The sequence below is a fragment of the Myotis davidii genome, unplaced genomic scaffold, assembly GCF_000327345.1.
Source record: "Myotis davidii unplaced genomic scaffold, ASM32734v1 scaffold448, whole genome shotgun sequence".
NCBI classification, from domain to species: Eukaryota; Metazoa; Chordata; class Mammalia; order Chiroptera; family Vespertilionidae; genus Myotis; species Myotis davidii.
In genome coordinates this window covers 3,917,897-3,931,816 of record NW_006383009.1, presented here as the reverse complement: position 1 = coordinate 3,931,816, position 13,920 = coordinate 3,917,897, and the positions used below count along the sequence as shown (strand labels likewise).

Genomic DNA, 13,920 nt, shown 5'->3' with positions numbered 1-13,920 from the left:
CGTGACCCACCCCCAGGGGCCTCACCTCCCTCACCTGGACCCCTGCTCCTTACCCCTCTCCCCCTGTGCCCCACCCAGTCTATTTGTCCTTCTTCCTGGGGGGCGGGTCCCAGCCTAGGCGGGAGCTGAGCCCCCCCTCCCCCTTGCGCGCCACCCCTCGTCTCTCCGCAGTACTCGCCTGGGATGACCATGAGCGTGTGATGGGGCAGCAGCCCCTTGCCCAGTGCTGGCCGCCTCCTCTGCCCAGAGCCCCTGCCAAGGGCCAGGGGCTTGGGTGGTCTGCAGGGGGAGGGTCTGAGGTCACACCTCGGGCAGCTGGACTCCTGGTCAAGGCTTGGAGGCCCCGCATGAAGGACTCATTTTATTAAAAACAAAAACGCAAGGACCTCAGAGATGCTCTTTTCTGTATGGGCTCCACCCCCACCCTCACCCGTTTCTACTTTGTCCTGGGGGACTCCTCTGGACCTCCTTTCCCCTGGGCAGTGAGGGGTGAGCACCCATTAATAAATGTAACTTGTTTTGGTTTTTGGTATCTGGTCTCAAGACTACTTCATTTTGGCTTGTAGCCACGTCCTTCACCCTGGGATTTCAGCCCCACCTTCAGCGGGTTCTGGAAGGTCCCTGAGGATTGGGAGAAGTTTTGAAGGGTAGTTGAGTATCTTTACGAGGTGAAAAGTTGGGGGATGGATAGGGTTAGGTCAAAGTCCCCCAAGACCCACAGGTGCAGCTGATACTGGCAATGACTTTATTGTCTTTGGGAGGCCTGGAAGGGTGGATGCAGAGGGGCAGAGGGGTAGGAGTTGCGGGGAGCTGTATGGCCACTGCCTCAGGTGGTGTGCATCAAGGTGCCTCAACCTGCAAGTGCCCGTTGGCATCACCAGTACAGTTGTTGGCGGCCGACGGTGCCCATTCTTTCTTGGAAGACTCGAGGCAGGCACTGGCCACACGCCTCACGGGCTTGAGGCTGGGGCGTTCCATCTTGTGCTCCAGAAGCATGTGGTTCTGCGGCGGAAGCCCCACGCAGGCCCTGGAGGGTGGAGGGGCTTCAGCAGGGCCTCCGATCCTTAGGGCCCTGTGAGCAGCCTGGCTCCAAATGAACACAGGACCCAGGTCCCTCCCCGCCCGCCGTGGGCTCCCCCAGGCGGGGCACACCTGAAGATGTTCTCGATGCAGCTGCGCTGTCGGAAGAGTGAGTTGATCACGGGGCTGCCTGGTGGAGCCAGTGGCGCCTTGAAGAGGAAGCCGAGCAGGGAGAGCACCGGGTGGAAGCCCTGCGGTTCCAGGTCCGAGTCGGTACAGAAGCTCACGCGCTGGCACAGTTCTGTCAGCAGCACCAGATCCAGCATGATAGGCGCGGCCAGAAGCGAGTCCTGTGGGGCCAGTGGGTGGTCAGGTGGTGGGTGGGTGTAGGTGGTGGGTGGGTGTAGGCAGGTGTGGGGGGGTCCTCACTCCCGTCCCCCGCATTCCACACCTCGCAGGTGTTGTGCAGCACCAGCGTGTTGGTGCCGCCCAGCATCAGCTCTGAAGTGTACTCGTCCATTGCGCGTTTGCTGTCGCCCACATATGGCACATATTTGATAACCACCTGGGGGGCGGAACTGGGTCACATGGCTTGCCCTCCTCCACCAGGGGCCCCCCTCCCCGCCGCCTGCACCCCACACACGCAGTGGTCAGGCTCCTCGCCGGGTGCATAGAGCACTGGGTTGCTCTGCACCATGTCGTCCACCACATTGCTCTTGGACACCTCCTTGGAGCGGAACTGCGGCGGCGCTGACAGGTTCTGCCCGTCGTTGTTGCCCAGGTGGTTGTAGCTCACGATGGACATGGGCTGCAAGAACAAAGGACCATGAGGATGCTGCAGACCCCACAATGGGAGAGCAATTCAGGAGCCTGAAGCTCAGGATTAGATCCCACCCCCCTGAACCAGGAACCCCCCGGGCCTGCCCACCTTGAGGCCCGAGCTGATAAGGAAGTCAACCAGCACAGACTTGACCTTGGTCTGGCCTGACTTGAAGTCATCTCCGCCCACAAACACACGGCGCTGCCAGGCCAGCTCGAGTGCGCCGGGCACCAGAGTGTTCTGTGGGGACCCATTGAGGAAGGCACAGCCCTCCAAGATGCTGGCCACAGCGAAGAGCGTGGAGGGTGACACCTCCAGACCTAGCTGCGGGCACAGGAAGACAGTCAGTCAGTGGAGGGGTCCTTGGGGCTGGCCCTGACCATGCTCCACTCTGGGTGCACCCACCTGAATGGTACGCAGCAGGTTTTCTGCGGTGTCATTGAGGCCTGGGACCAGTTCGCAGAAGCGCTCCGTGTTTGCTGTCCACAGCACAATGACTTTGTCCAGCCCCGCGCTGGACCGGAAGTCGCGGATGTCCCTTCGGATCTGCTCCAGCTAGGGAGCGGGGGAAGATAGCACAGATCCCCGGTGGAGGCCTGGGCTACTGACCTCCCCAAGTGCAAAGAGAGCCGGGACCCTTGGGATGGGGGCGGGGGGACAAAAGGAGGACAACGTGGGGCGAATGGGAAACAGGTGGCAGGGGGAGGGGCAAATGGTAGTGGGAGCAAGTGCTGCACCTGCTGCGCGCGCGTGCCAGGGATGAGGTTGTCCGCACGCGCGCTCTGGTTAGCTGCGATGAACTCTGGGATGTAGACGGAGGGCCTTGGGCGCAGGGTCTCCATGTGCGGCCACAGCTGTTCCTGCAGCCCCCAATCTAGCACCTTGGCGCGCCGCATGGCCTCGGCCAGATTCAGCGAAGATATGTCCCAGCCTGGGGGCGACCCTCAGGCTCATCCAGGTCCTGCAGCTGGGCCCCTCTAGGCCCCGCCTCCCATCCCAAGCCCGGCCCAGAGCCCCGCCCACCATCGAACACGAGGTCGTCCGGCGACACCATAGGCAGCAGCGCGTGGAGGGGCACGAACACCTCTTTGCCTTCAGCGTCGAGGCCCAGGCTAACGGTGCCAGCCTGCGTCAGCGAGCCGTAGTAGTTGGCCTCCTGGGGGCAGCGGTGGAGGGTTGGGGGTGGGAACACAGCGGGTAGGCGTGGTGTGAGCAAGCTGGGGTGGAAGCTACCCGCCCTCTGGAGGTACCTTTCCAGAGCCAGCCACCACCTTAGGCTCTGCTCCTTGGAGTCCCGCCCCCGTGGAAGCCCCTCCCCGTGGACCCATCCCCTCAGAGCCAATCTCCTGCTTGGACTCCGGCGGAAACCTAGCTTCCGCAGCTCCCAGTTCGACCCCCACCTTACGACCCGTGCGGGTGGGCCAGGACAGGCGCAGCCGATTGGCCAGCACGGCAGCGGTGAGCGTGGAGCCGTTGTTGCCGCCCCAGCCGACCAGCATGACCCCGAGCCGGGGCACCTCCCGGGCGGTCCGGAAGGTGAAGCGCGTGGCCGAGGGGTGTACCTGAGGGCGGGCAGTGCAGTGAGCCCAGAGCCGCAGACGTTGGGCAATCGCCCCACCTCCTGGCTCTCTGGGTCCCCTAGCCCCCAGCCCACCTTGAGGACGCCGTCCTCGCGGCTGACGCTTGTCGTCCGGTACTCGTACTGCGCCTCGATGGCCTCGGGGCTGTAGACCACGTCGGGGCTCTCGACCACAAACTGTGCTGCAGCCTCCATCGCAGCGAGCTGCCGGTAGGGGGTTGGCCGGAAGTCAGCGGGAACACGAGAACAAGCCGAGCGGACTTTTATTTTTATATTATTGATTTGAGAGAGAGAGGAAGGGAGCGAGAGAAACATCGATTTGTTGTTCCACTTACGCATTCATTGACTGGTTCTTGTGTGTGCCCTGGCAGGGACCCGCAACCTTGGCGTGTGGGTACCACGCTCTAACTGGACCCGTACCCCACCAGGGGCCCCACTCACCAGCGCAGAGTCAGTTGATTCCCTGGACCCGCACCCCATCTAGAGCCCCACTCACCGGCGCAGAGACGGTTCAGACAGGCGGTGCCACCGCTCAGGGCGCTCGAACTCTAAAGAAAAGAGCCGAGGCCCCGCCCTCACCCCGCCTCTCGCTCCTCCCGCGCTGGGGAGGGGGTGGGGGAGAGCCGGCAGTGGCCTTGGACTCGGGTTCGAGGCCTTACAGCGCACGGCCCAGGAGGCTATCATTCCCGCCCCGCCAGGCGCTGGCGGGCATTACGTGGGCTAAAGACCCCGGCCCCAGCACGGGGAGTGTGGATTCACTTCTCACCACAGCCTGTTAGGGAGCCCAGCCTCTTAGCTCCATTTCACAAAAGAGGACATTAAGGTTGCAGGTGAGCACCAGGCCCCAGTTACAAGACAGGGTTGCTGGGCCTATGAGGGTGGGTGTCCCTGGGTCCGAGATACTACTGGGGAAACTGAGGCAGGAGACTGAGCTAGGACTGTACCTCAAAGCCAGACACTCTTCCAGCCCAGGCTGCCTCCCCTTCCTTCCTCAGTAATAGCCAAGCACGGGGACCTCTGACGGCTCACAGGGGGGTGGGGGTGTGGGTCCTGGGACACCACGGGTTCTGTTTCCCCAGCTGTAGCAGGACTTGGCAGGGCCAGGCTGGGGAGGGTGGCTGTTGGGTGGGTACGGGAGAAATGGGAATGGGAAGGACCCGGCCAGCCGGCTGGGGAGGAGCTAGGCTTGCACACCACTGCATCCTGCTAGCACTGTGTGATAAGGGAGCGTGGGAACCTGGTGGGCAGGCGGGGGTTGCTCCCCCAGGAACTTTCCAAAACAAGCAGCCTCCTCTGGCTGAAAAGTTTCCACCACTGGAGTTGGCCCAAAAGGTGAATAGCTGGGAACATTCGCAGGAAACATGGTCAGGGCCTGATCTTGTGGGGATGGGGGGGTAGGGCTCTAAGACTGGCCCCAGGCTTTGCTCTCAAAGGGTGGGGAAGTTGGTAATGGACTACAGCCGCAGTCGCCAACCGGTGGTCCGCGGGACCACTGGTGATCCATGAGGTCCGAAAGGTTGGTGACCGGTGGACTAGAGCATCCCTAGCTGGAGGGAACTCGGAGGGAGGGCTGGTCAGGGCAGGCTGCCTGTAGGAGGTGGCTGCTAGGAGGGGTCTTCAGATCTGAAGACATCTGTTATCAAGAGATGTGAAGAGCTGCCCAGACAAAAACCTGGGGGAGTGCATTCAGGAGCAGATGAAAAAGCGGCTGGGGAGGGGAAGGAAGGTGGTGTGGGGAACCAAGGCAGACCTCAGGGCTGGGGACGGAGAATACGGTGTAAGTATCTGGGTTTTGTCCCGGTTCCTAGGCAGAGCTTGAGTTTGATCAGTGGCCAGTGATTTCCTCAATCATATATATGGAATGCAGCATCCATAACCCCCTAAACAACAGAATCTGGGTGAAAACATGAGGTGCTGGGGAGGTGGCACACAAAGCGTGCAGGGAAGCCCTGTGCTAGTCTCCATATCTTGCCCTTTGCAACTCCTCCCTTTGGCTGTTGGAAGTGGTTTTCTGAACAGTGAGCCATTCTAGAAAATTACCAAACCTACGGGGGTTGTCTGAAACCCCAATTTATAGCCAGTTGTTCAGAAGTATGGGTGGCTGGGGACTTGTGGTTGGTGTCTGAAGTGGGGTGGGGGGCAGTCTTGTGGGACTGAGCAGCTTAAGCTGTGGGTGTGATGCCAGCCCCAGAAATTAACTGTTGGACATCCAGTTGGAGTCAGAGGATCAGAGGGAGCTCGCACCTCCAGGCCAGATACGTCATGGGACTGTGCAGAGAGGAGAAATGCCCCAAGATGCAGCCCTGGGGAAGCCTAGCCAGTAGGAAGCTGGTGGGGCAGAGCAGGCCCAGGCGGGCTCCATGGAGAGGCAGTGCTGGGGTTAGCTGGAAACAGCTGGAACTATTCCTTCCTAATAAGCCGACTGCAAGGATTGCTGGGTATGCAACACCAGGTGAGTGCTGCCTGGAGGCAAGGTGGTGAGCAACTGGGGACCAGACCAGACCACTGTCTACACCAGAGACCAGTGTCCTGAGGGCAAGGACAGAGCTATCTTGATTACTGCTGAGTGCCAGTGCCTAGGGGAGCCTGGTGCACAGGAGGGGCTGTGGGATCTGGATGCTGGTGGGAGGACAATCAGGAATGTTATTCAGTAAGTGGCAGGAGGGGGTGGGGAGCATCAAGCCCTTCAGCCATGATATAGTCTCAAGGAGGGGGGGAGACACTTTTGGGCCCCGAGGGGTGGGGGGGGGCTGGACTCATGGTGTCCTTAGTTAGGAAGGATGGTCAGGGAACCAACTGCCTGTGGCTGCAGCACACTAAAGAGGTGATGGCCAGGGTGGCACCAGGCAAGGTGGGGTGCTATGGGCAAGGTTGGCAGAGGGGGGAGGTGGGTGGGCAGGTGTGACAGGACAGGACCAGACGCAGGTGTCAGCCTGGGCCTTGGGGGGTGGAGACAGGGACAGCAATGTTATCCCCTGGAAGAATGTGGCAGCCAGGCCAGTGGGGAGAGGGTATACTCTGCCCTGCCAGGCCCCCCTGACCTTGCCTTCCACACCCCTCGGATTCCTGAGCCTCCTCAGAACTCAGGCCAAGGTCGCTGGCCAAGGAGCCACCAGGGAGGCTGAGGCCTACATCCCTGACCCCTGGACATTAATCCTGGTCTTACTCTTTATCTGTTTTTCTCTCCCAAAATAAACGCCCACTCCGACCCCCACTGTGTCCTTGGAGTCCAGGACCTCTGTCTTTGGCTCACCTGGAAAATGGGTCAAGGATGGCATCCCACTGTTGTCCTGGGCCTGAGGGGCTCCAATGGACCTCAGAACGCTGTCCTCACTGGCGGCACAGGGGGGACCCCCAAGTGCCAGCCTAGGAGGAACTAATAAAGTTACTCACCAGTTCTCATCGATCACAAGTTGTTTCCCCAAATGCTCCACTTATCCCACATGGTGTTGCTGGAGCCTGGGGGACCCCCTGCTTGACTCAGCCACCCCATCCAGACTGTAGCTGCAGGGAGGGCAATGCCCTACTCAGACACCTGCTGTGGCTGCCCAGGACCCTGCCTTCCCAGCTTCTCCCGCTTCTCTTACCTGTGACCAGGCCGTCTTAGCCTCCTGCCCTGGCACCTGGAGGGCCCACTGCCTCAGGCTGGGCTCACCTGCTGGCAGCGGCTCAGGCAGGCTGTCTAGAATGCCTTCTCTACCCCATCACCATCGCCGGATCCCAGCCCAGCTCCACACAGGATCAGGGCCACCTGGCTGTGACAGACACACCAACACACCTACGCAGCCTGGGCTGCTAGGCTCAGTTCAGTGAAATTTATTGTAGGTTGAAAAATCAGCATTCACCTGTTTAGTGTACAAAAAGGACACTAGATCTTTAAGAAAATATTAGGAAACTGAAGACGTGGGTGCTTTTCAATTGTAACATTTTGGCAAAAGTGAAAAGTTCTTGTAAACACCAACTCCATGGCTCAAATAGTTTTCCTCCACAGTACAATATTAAAAAGAAATAACAGTATCAATAAGTTAAGACCATATTTAATCAGCTAGAACTTTTGTCCATCAACCCCCAAAGCACAAAACTTTTCTTAGCTTCATAATTCCTTAAAAGGAAGAAAAACAACAACAAAAAGAAAATTCAATGGAGAGTCCCTTGACGAGGTTCCCAGGGCAGAGGGCTGGGCCTCCTTAAACATCCCTTGTCACCAGACTGCCTGTCCACAAACACAGCTGTCTGCACGACTTGGGGTCCAGGGTCTGCTCAGCTCTTCACCCACTATGTCCCAAATGAAAAACAACATAACAGCTGGTGAAACATGAAGGATGAGCTTCCTTGGTGCTGACACCCGGGGGCCCGTGGAAGAGACTGTCGGGTGGGCACAGTGCAGGTGTTCACAAGGGACCTCTCTTTGGGAAACATCAGGAGACACCCCACAGCTTACACAGCTATGCTGTGAGCACTGCCGCTTCCCTGTGGGGGGTGGGTCACAGCCATGTGCCACCCACTGAGGGTGGCTCTGAATCTTATGTACAAACCTCAGACCCCACCACGCCCTGGTGCCCGGGGCTGCGCGCGCGCACACACACAGCTCCCCGATGCTCTGGAGGACGCTATACTAGGCACAGTGACTAAGCAGCAATTGGGGTATCCATACAGCCTGTGCTCACTCTCGGAGGTCCCCGGACCTCACCAACCCCCAGCCCCTCCCTGAGTGCATACCCCATGGTGGCTCTGCTAAGACCACCCCAGGACCCACAAGGGGACTGAGGAATGGAGTGAGGTCTCAACAGTACAACATAAAAAGCAGCAGCAAAGGGGAAATGGAGAACATGAAATAAAGTCCAGCACTGTTGCTGCATAATGAGCTTGGAGCACAGAGAAGCCTAGTGCCCCAACAGCTGAGGGCCTGAAATAGAGGACAGGACAGGGGCTCCAGCAGCTGCTCTGGGGACCAGCTGGAGTTCTCAAAATAGACCTGGGGGTTGACCTGCCCTGCACACCCCCTTAGAGAGCGCCCACCCTTGCTTGGGCCTGGAGAGCCTGGCCAGGCACTCAGCCAGAGCCCAGCATGGGAGAGGTGACCAAGGCTGATCCCCTGCCCAACTCTCCAATGGCATCTGTAATACTGCAGAAAGGACACAGGGCAGCGTCTAGACTCTGGGCGTCCACGGAGGGGAGGCACAGGTTTAGAAAAAAATGCTTTCTCTTTCATACAAAAATAGACTCAAGTCTCATGAGCAGTAGCTAAAAGTGGCTGTCTTTGTATAAAACTAGAAAAGGCAGGCAGGCCAGCCCAGTCTTCTGGTGAGAGGAAGCTGAAGCCCCTTGGGCTGCAGTCAGCGAAGAGGTGGGCTTCCTGGGGAGCGTGTCCTGGATGGGGGTTGCTCTGGAGGTATGGGGCTCAGGGATCGGGACACCCCACCTGGATCTGTGTCCTGTGGATGCCAGATCTGCAGGGCCTCCCCTGAAAGCCGGCGTTGCTGGCTCAGATAGACGTGTCTTCCTTGTGTTTATTTTGTTAAATAAAAATTTTCCCCTTTTTTAGCTCTCCCCACCCCCAAAGCCCCAGCTCCCTTGCCATCCAGAAGGGTCAATCCAGGGAGGGCAAGCTCCTGCCCTGTGGCTGGGGCTAGGGCCAAGGCTGCAGCTGCCGTTGGTCATACTCAGCAATGAGCCTCTTGATGTGGGCCAGCTTGCTGTGCAGGTACTCACAACGGTGCTTCTCCTGGCTGTAGTTGGTATTGGTCTGCAAAAGAGCAGCAGGGTGAGCCAATCCTGCAGCCACTGGCATTCTGAAGCACGGCTGTAATGGGAGCTGTCCTGTGTGAAGATGCTAGTCTACCTGTCACCTCAGGCTGCCACTGCTCCTGCTTATAGGCCAGTGCCCACTGGGCAATGACAGGGACCCCTGCTCCACCGGGGGCCAGAGACCTCAGCTGGCTTCCCTCCCAAGCCCCAGGCCCTACCCTGGGAAATGGGATCGTGGCCAGGATGCGGGTCAGAGGCAAGATCAGCAGAAACCTGGCTGAGCTAGGGCCTGGCTGGCAAGGAACCGGCTGGCATGCAGAGCACACACATGGCGATCCCACAGCTAGTGGCCTTCAGGAATAAAAGCTGGTATCACCCTGGCCAGGCATGGGCAAGGAGCTACCTCACACATCTCCAGGGATCCCAAGGAGGGGGCCCCGAGCCCAATTAGCAGCTGAAGCTGGGAACTTTGCCTCCTCTCCTTGCCTTTAGGGGCTGCTTCACCAAGCAGTGGGAGAGCGGAGGGCGCTGCGGTACACGGAGAGAGGCTGCTCCCCACCCCCCACCCCCACAGCGGGGTGGATATTTACCTTTTTGATTTTGCGATATTCCTGTAAAATCTGCCCACGAGTAGTCTACAGGAAAACAAAAGAAAGAAAACAATGACCTCACCTGCAGGAAGCTCCAAGTGAGGGGGGTGAGGTGCTTCCCTGATAACCCATGACCTGCATGTCACCACTGGCCTGGGGACAATAGCCTCCAGGTGGCCCTGAGGAGAGCTGACCTAAGTACAGAGGAAGGATAGGCTGGGGGAAGGAAGCTGGACCAGGGGGCAAGGTGCAGGGGCCCAGCCTCAGGGACAAGGCAGAAAGTGGGAGGGGGCAAAGAGCAAGGCGATACCCTCCTTTCCTTGCACCTCAGCTGGCCTGTCCACTGTTCAAGGCTAAGCACAGAGGCCCCTGACCACCTGGGGATGCAGGGAGATGCTGGGGCATGTCCACATAGGAGCAAGAAGGAAGGAGGATTGCTATATCCTGAGGCTTCATCTGTCCCAGACCCTCAGGGTCCCCATCGCTCTTCCAATCAAGAGCCACCTCCTCCGGAAACCAAACAGAACTGGCCATTGGAGACAGACTCTGATCCCCCAATTAATTAGAGTTGGTCCTGTAGTCAGGTGACAAGGTGGCTCAAAAGGGAGGCTGGTGTTCTAGGGCTGGAGACCAGGGCGCTCCCACATGGGGCTAAGGGAGACCATGTGCCCAGCCATAAGTACAGGTGAAAGACCACAGGCACACTCCATCCCCCCCCACTTCCCACTGTGGCTCTGACGGTGCACAGAGGGGCCATGTGGTGCAGTGTTGCCTGGACTTTCTCCTCCTGGCCAGGGTGTCCCGAATTGTGGGTAGTGGGCTGCAGAGAGGATCCCAGACACTCTCACAGGCAGGACACAGGTGCTGCAACCCAACACTCCCTGGCTTGCCTTCCTGGCTGCTCTAAGTAGCATCCCTGCCTCCAGGGCTCATGTTCCACCTGCAGAGTTGATGCCAATGTCCCCACTGCAGGGGAGGCCAACTAGGCTGAGAGCCTTCTGGTTCCCATGGCAGAGCCCAGACCCAGGCCCGAACCAACTGACCAGCAAGGGACGGCCACCTGTCAGTCCATGAGGGGTCAAAATGCTGGCTCAGCCCCTCCTTACCGAGGGCAGCAGATAGGTTTGGGGGCCGTGGGCTTAGCTGGACTGAGAGAAACAGACCCATCTCCCCAGGGTAGGGTACCAGCAGGGAGCTCTACCTCGTATTCCTCGGAGCCCTGGGAGAGCTGCCGGAGCTGGGCATCCAGCTGCGTGAACCGCCGTGTGATCTGCTCAATGCGGGCGTGCAGGTCTCGGTACTCACTGTACTCGGCGTTGAAGTCATTCTTGTAGCTCTGGCGCTGCTCTGAGGAGGAGATAGTGGCATATTTTCTGGAAAAGGGAGAGAACGGTGGGGCTCAGGGGCTGCTGTAGAGAGGCTGGAGTGCCTGTGGCTGCATAGCCAGCCACACCCAGGAAGAGCCTCACCCAAGCAGGCGCCTGGACTAGAACAAGCCGAAGGGATGGAACTGGCACCCAGGGACTTGGACTTAGTCCTGTCACTGCTGAGCTGCAGTGCAGGGTGGGGAGGGGAAGGCAGGGGTGAAACTCCTTGAAGAAGAGCGGCCAGCCGAAAGGAAGTACTCACAGCAAGTAGTCTGGTGTCTCTGAAGTTGACGTGGGGACGCTTGAGCTGTTGCAGGTCCCATTTAAACCTGCAAAGAGCAAACAAGATCTGCAAAAGGTTCAGGCTTCGTTGCCTGAAGGACATGGAAGGACAGCAGAGAGGCAGTGAGAGACTGCAGGACCCTGCTGGACCCAGAACCTCTGCCCTTCCATTATGTGGGCATGTATGTTCTCAACCACAGCTGTGTAAGTGCAGAGCAACCAAGTCCCTGGGGTGTTTAGTCTCCAGCCATAAAGGAGGAAGACTGATGGCCCCCAGGGAAACCCTGAACCTGCCTGCACATCTCTCTGCTGACAGTGGTCTGAGCTCCACATGATGCTCCCATTCTTCCTACCAGGCGGCGGACTTTGGAACCTGAAGGGCAGCCCCGTACAGGGCTGGGCTGGAGTCATGAAGGGGAACACGCTAGGCTCGTGGTGGGGACTGAGGACAGGGAACAAGGCCTGCCTGGATCATATCACCTGGAACTACAATCTAGTCTACTCCTCCGTTGTTGTTTTTTTGAGATGAAGAGGTTTTTATCACTTTGTGAGAAGAGAGCAGTTTGCCAAGCCCTCTCTTGGTTTCACACTTAGATGGTAGGCATCTGGGCAGGAGGCCACCCCGCAGTACACCCCCACCTGCACCTGAAGAGTGTTATTTTTAACTAGAGGCCCAGTGCATGAATTTGTGCATGGGTGGGGTCCAGCTGGCCTGCCCCGATCAGGGCCTATTGATCAGGGCCTATCAAGCCATCTCCTGGTCGAACTCCCTGCTGAGGGGACAATTTGCGTATTAGCCTTTTATTACATAGGATGAGGCTATGCTCTCCCTGGACATATATGTGAGGGTTTAGTCCACGTTCCCAGGACCCACGCCCAGCACAAGGCCAGCCTCTAGGGATGTTCTGCATTGAGGCTTTTCTAACTCTCTATCCCTCTCCCCTCCTCTCTGTAAAAAATCAATAAAAATATATTTTTAAATCCCTTGTAACAGCTGAGGTGATTTCTGCCATGGAGCCTGTTTCACCGGCAACAACCCCCACAGCTGCTCCTCTACCCTCACCATCTGTCCCCTTTCTTGACCCCCATCACTCCGTAGCTTCTCCTGTGCCTCCCAGGGACAGGGTCAAGGGGCTATGTCCATGAGTTCACACTGCAGACCCTAGAAAAAGGGCTCTACCCTGCCCACAGGAGTCAGTGGGCCTGAGCTAAGCCCAAGCCACCCACCCAGCACACCACCTTGCCCAGAAAGCCACCCTGAAGCCACAGGAGTGGTCCATGGCCTGATGCTCAGTTTGGGGGTGGGCACAGGTCCCAGGAGTGGTCTTAGCACAGGGTGATGATGAGGGTGGCCAGAGGGTAGCTCTGGGATGAATGGGGGCCATAGGCTAGGGCTGGGTGAACAGAGCCACCTGCCTGACAGGTGGAGGCAGTCGCACCTATCAGGTCAGAGGTAATCATTAGGTGGGGCTGGGACAACTGGGCCAGACTAGGGGTCAGTGCCATGCATAAGAGTGGGTTAAATCAATGCAGAAAGCTTCCTCAGGTGCTGGCCTGGATTCTTTTTTTTTTTTTTTAAATATATTTTATTGATTTTCTACAGAGAAGAAGGGAGAGAGATAGTTAGAAACATCGATCAGCTGCCTCCTGCACATCTCCCACTGGGGATGTGCCCGCAACCCAGGTACATGCCCTTGACTGGAATCAAACCTGGGACCTTTCAGTCCGCAGGCCGACGCTCTATCCACAGAGCCAAACCGGTTTCGGCTGGCCTGGATTCTTTCCAGAGTTTGGGGAGGGGCCTGGTGCCAGAGAACAATGCCACTGTTAAGGGAAGTATGTTTGCCTGCACATGCACAGCACATCCCATACCCAGAGCGGCACAGAGTGGGAGGGCTCTGGGTGGGCAGTGGGGGGCTCTGAGCCCATCCATTATTGTTAGCACTTGAGTCACCTGCAAGGTGCAGGTCAAGATGATCATCAATGCTAGGCACAGCTTCTGGTGCCCAGCCACCCCTTTCCTCTTCCTGGGGGCATCTACTCCCTGGTTTGCCTGATTCTAAACCTTACTGTCTTCCTCAGCCTGGGGACTGGGTACGAGCTGCCTGGCCAACTCACAACAGGCAAGATCTGAGCCCCGTCTGTGCGCAGGCTGTGCTGCAACTTTCTGGCCCCACTCTTTCTCCTTTTCAGGGCCCTGCCAGAGGCACAAGGGTCTTGCTTCTGCCATCTGGGAGAACGTGCTAGTGGGCCGGGCTGCTGAGGACCTGTCTCCCTGGCCAAGATGGGATCAGAAGGGCACTCAGGAAATCAGGCCACTTCCTCTCAGTCTGTCTACCCAGATGCTGGGAAGCCCAGTGGCACAGCAGGGCCAGAGGAACCCAGAGGTCTGACCCTGTGTCTGCTAGGACTTGCCCCCAGCCACAGGGAGGGCTATAGCAGCATTTCTGGAGGGCGGTCAAATAACTCTTTAAAAAACCTGAAGGAAAAAACGGCTTTGCTACCCCAGGAATG

The 13,920-nt window shown here is 58.2% G+C and overlaps 2 protein-coding genes across 9 annotated transcripts in view; both read right to left on the bottom strand.

Annotated features, from left to right (window-relative positions):
* Nucleotides 1–725: 725 nt before the first annotated feature.
* On the bottom strand, nucleotides 726–7,144 carry ISYNA1 (inositol-3-phosphate synthase 1). Of its 8 annotated transcripts, none has more exons than XM_006778370.2 (11): nucleotides 6,673–7,144; nucleotides 3,495–3,679; nucleotides 3,241–3,402; nucleotides 2,864–2,996; nucleotides 2,578–2,771; nucleotides 2,246–2,395; nucleotides 1,949–2,164; nucleotides 1,664–1,828; nucleotides 1,472–1,585; nucleotides 1,153–1,370; nucleotides 726–1,027 (listed from the first exon to the last, which is right to left on the bottom strand). In XM_006778370.2, the coding sequence occupies exons 1-11, from the start codon at nucleotides 6,695–6,697 to the stop codon at nucleotides 841–843; spliced, it is 1,749 nt and encodes a 582-aa protein (XP_006778433.1). In that variant the 5' UTR covers nucleotides 6,698–7,144; the 3' UTR covers nucleotides 726–840. The 8 variants fall into 8 exon arrangements, with proteins under 8 accessions (XP_006778433.1, XP_006778435.1, XP_006778436.1 ...); XM_006778372.2 differs by having other exon boundaries at nucleotides 3,495–3,623; XM_006778373.2 differs by lacking the exon at nucleotides 6,673–7,144 and adding an exon at nucleotides 3,755–6,662 and having other exon boundaries at nucleotides 3,495–3,623.
* Nucleotides 7,145–7,220: 76 nt separating this feature from the next.
* Nucleotides 7,221–13,920, bottom strand: part of ELL (elongation factor for RNA polymerase II) — a 62,877-nt gene continuing 56,177 nt past the window's right edge. The window contains exons 9-12 of the mRNA XM_006778368.2: nucleotides 11,387–11,453; nucleotides 10,959–11,130; nucleotides 9,758–9,802; nucleotides 7,221–9,165 (exon numbers count right to left, since the gene is read on the bottom strand). Of these exons, the coding sequence (XP_006778431.1) occupies nucleotides 9,049–9,165; nucleotides 9,758–9,802; nucleotides 10,959–11,130; nucleotides 11,387–11,453 (401 nt within the window). The 3' untranslated portion in view covers nucleotides 7,221–9,048. The remainder of the gene's footprint in view (nucleotides 9,166–9,757; nucleotides 9,803–10,958; nucleotides 11,131–11,386; nucleotides 11,454–13,920) is intronic.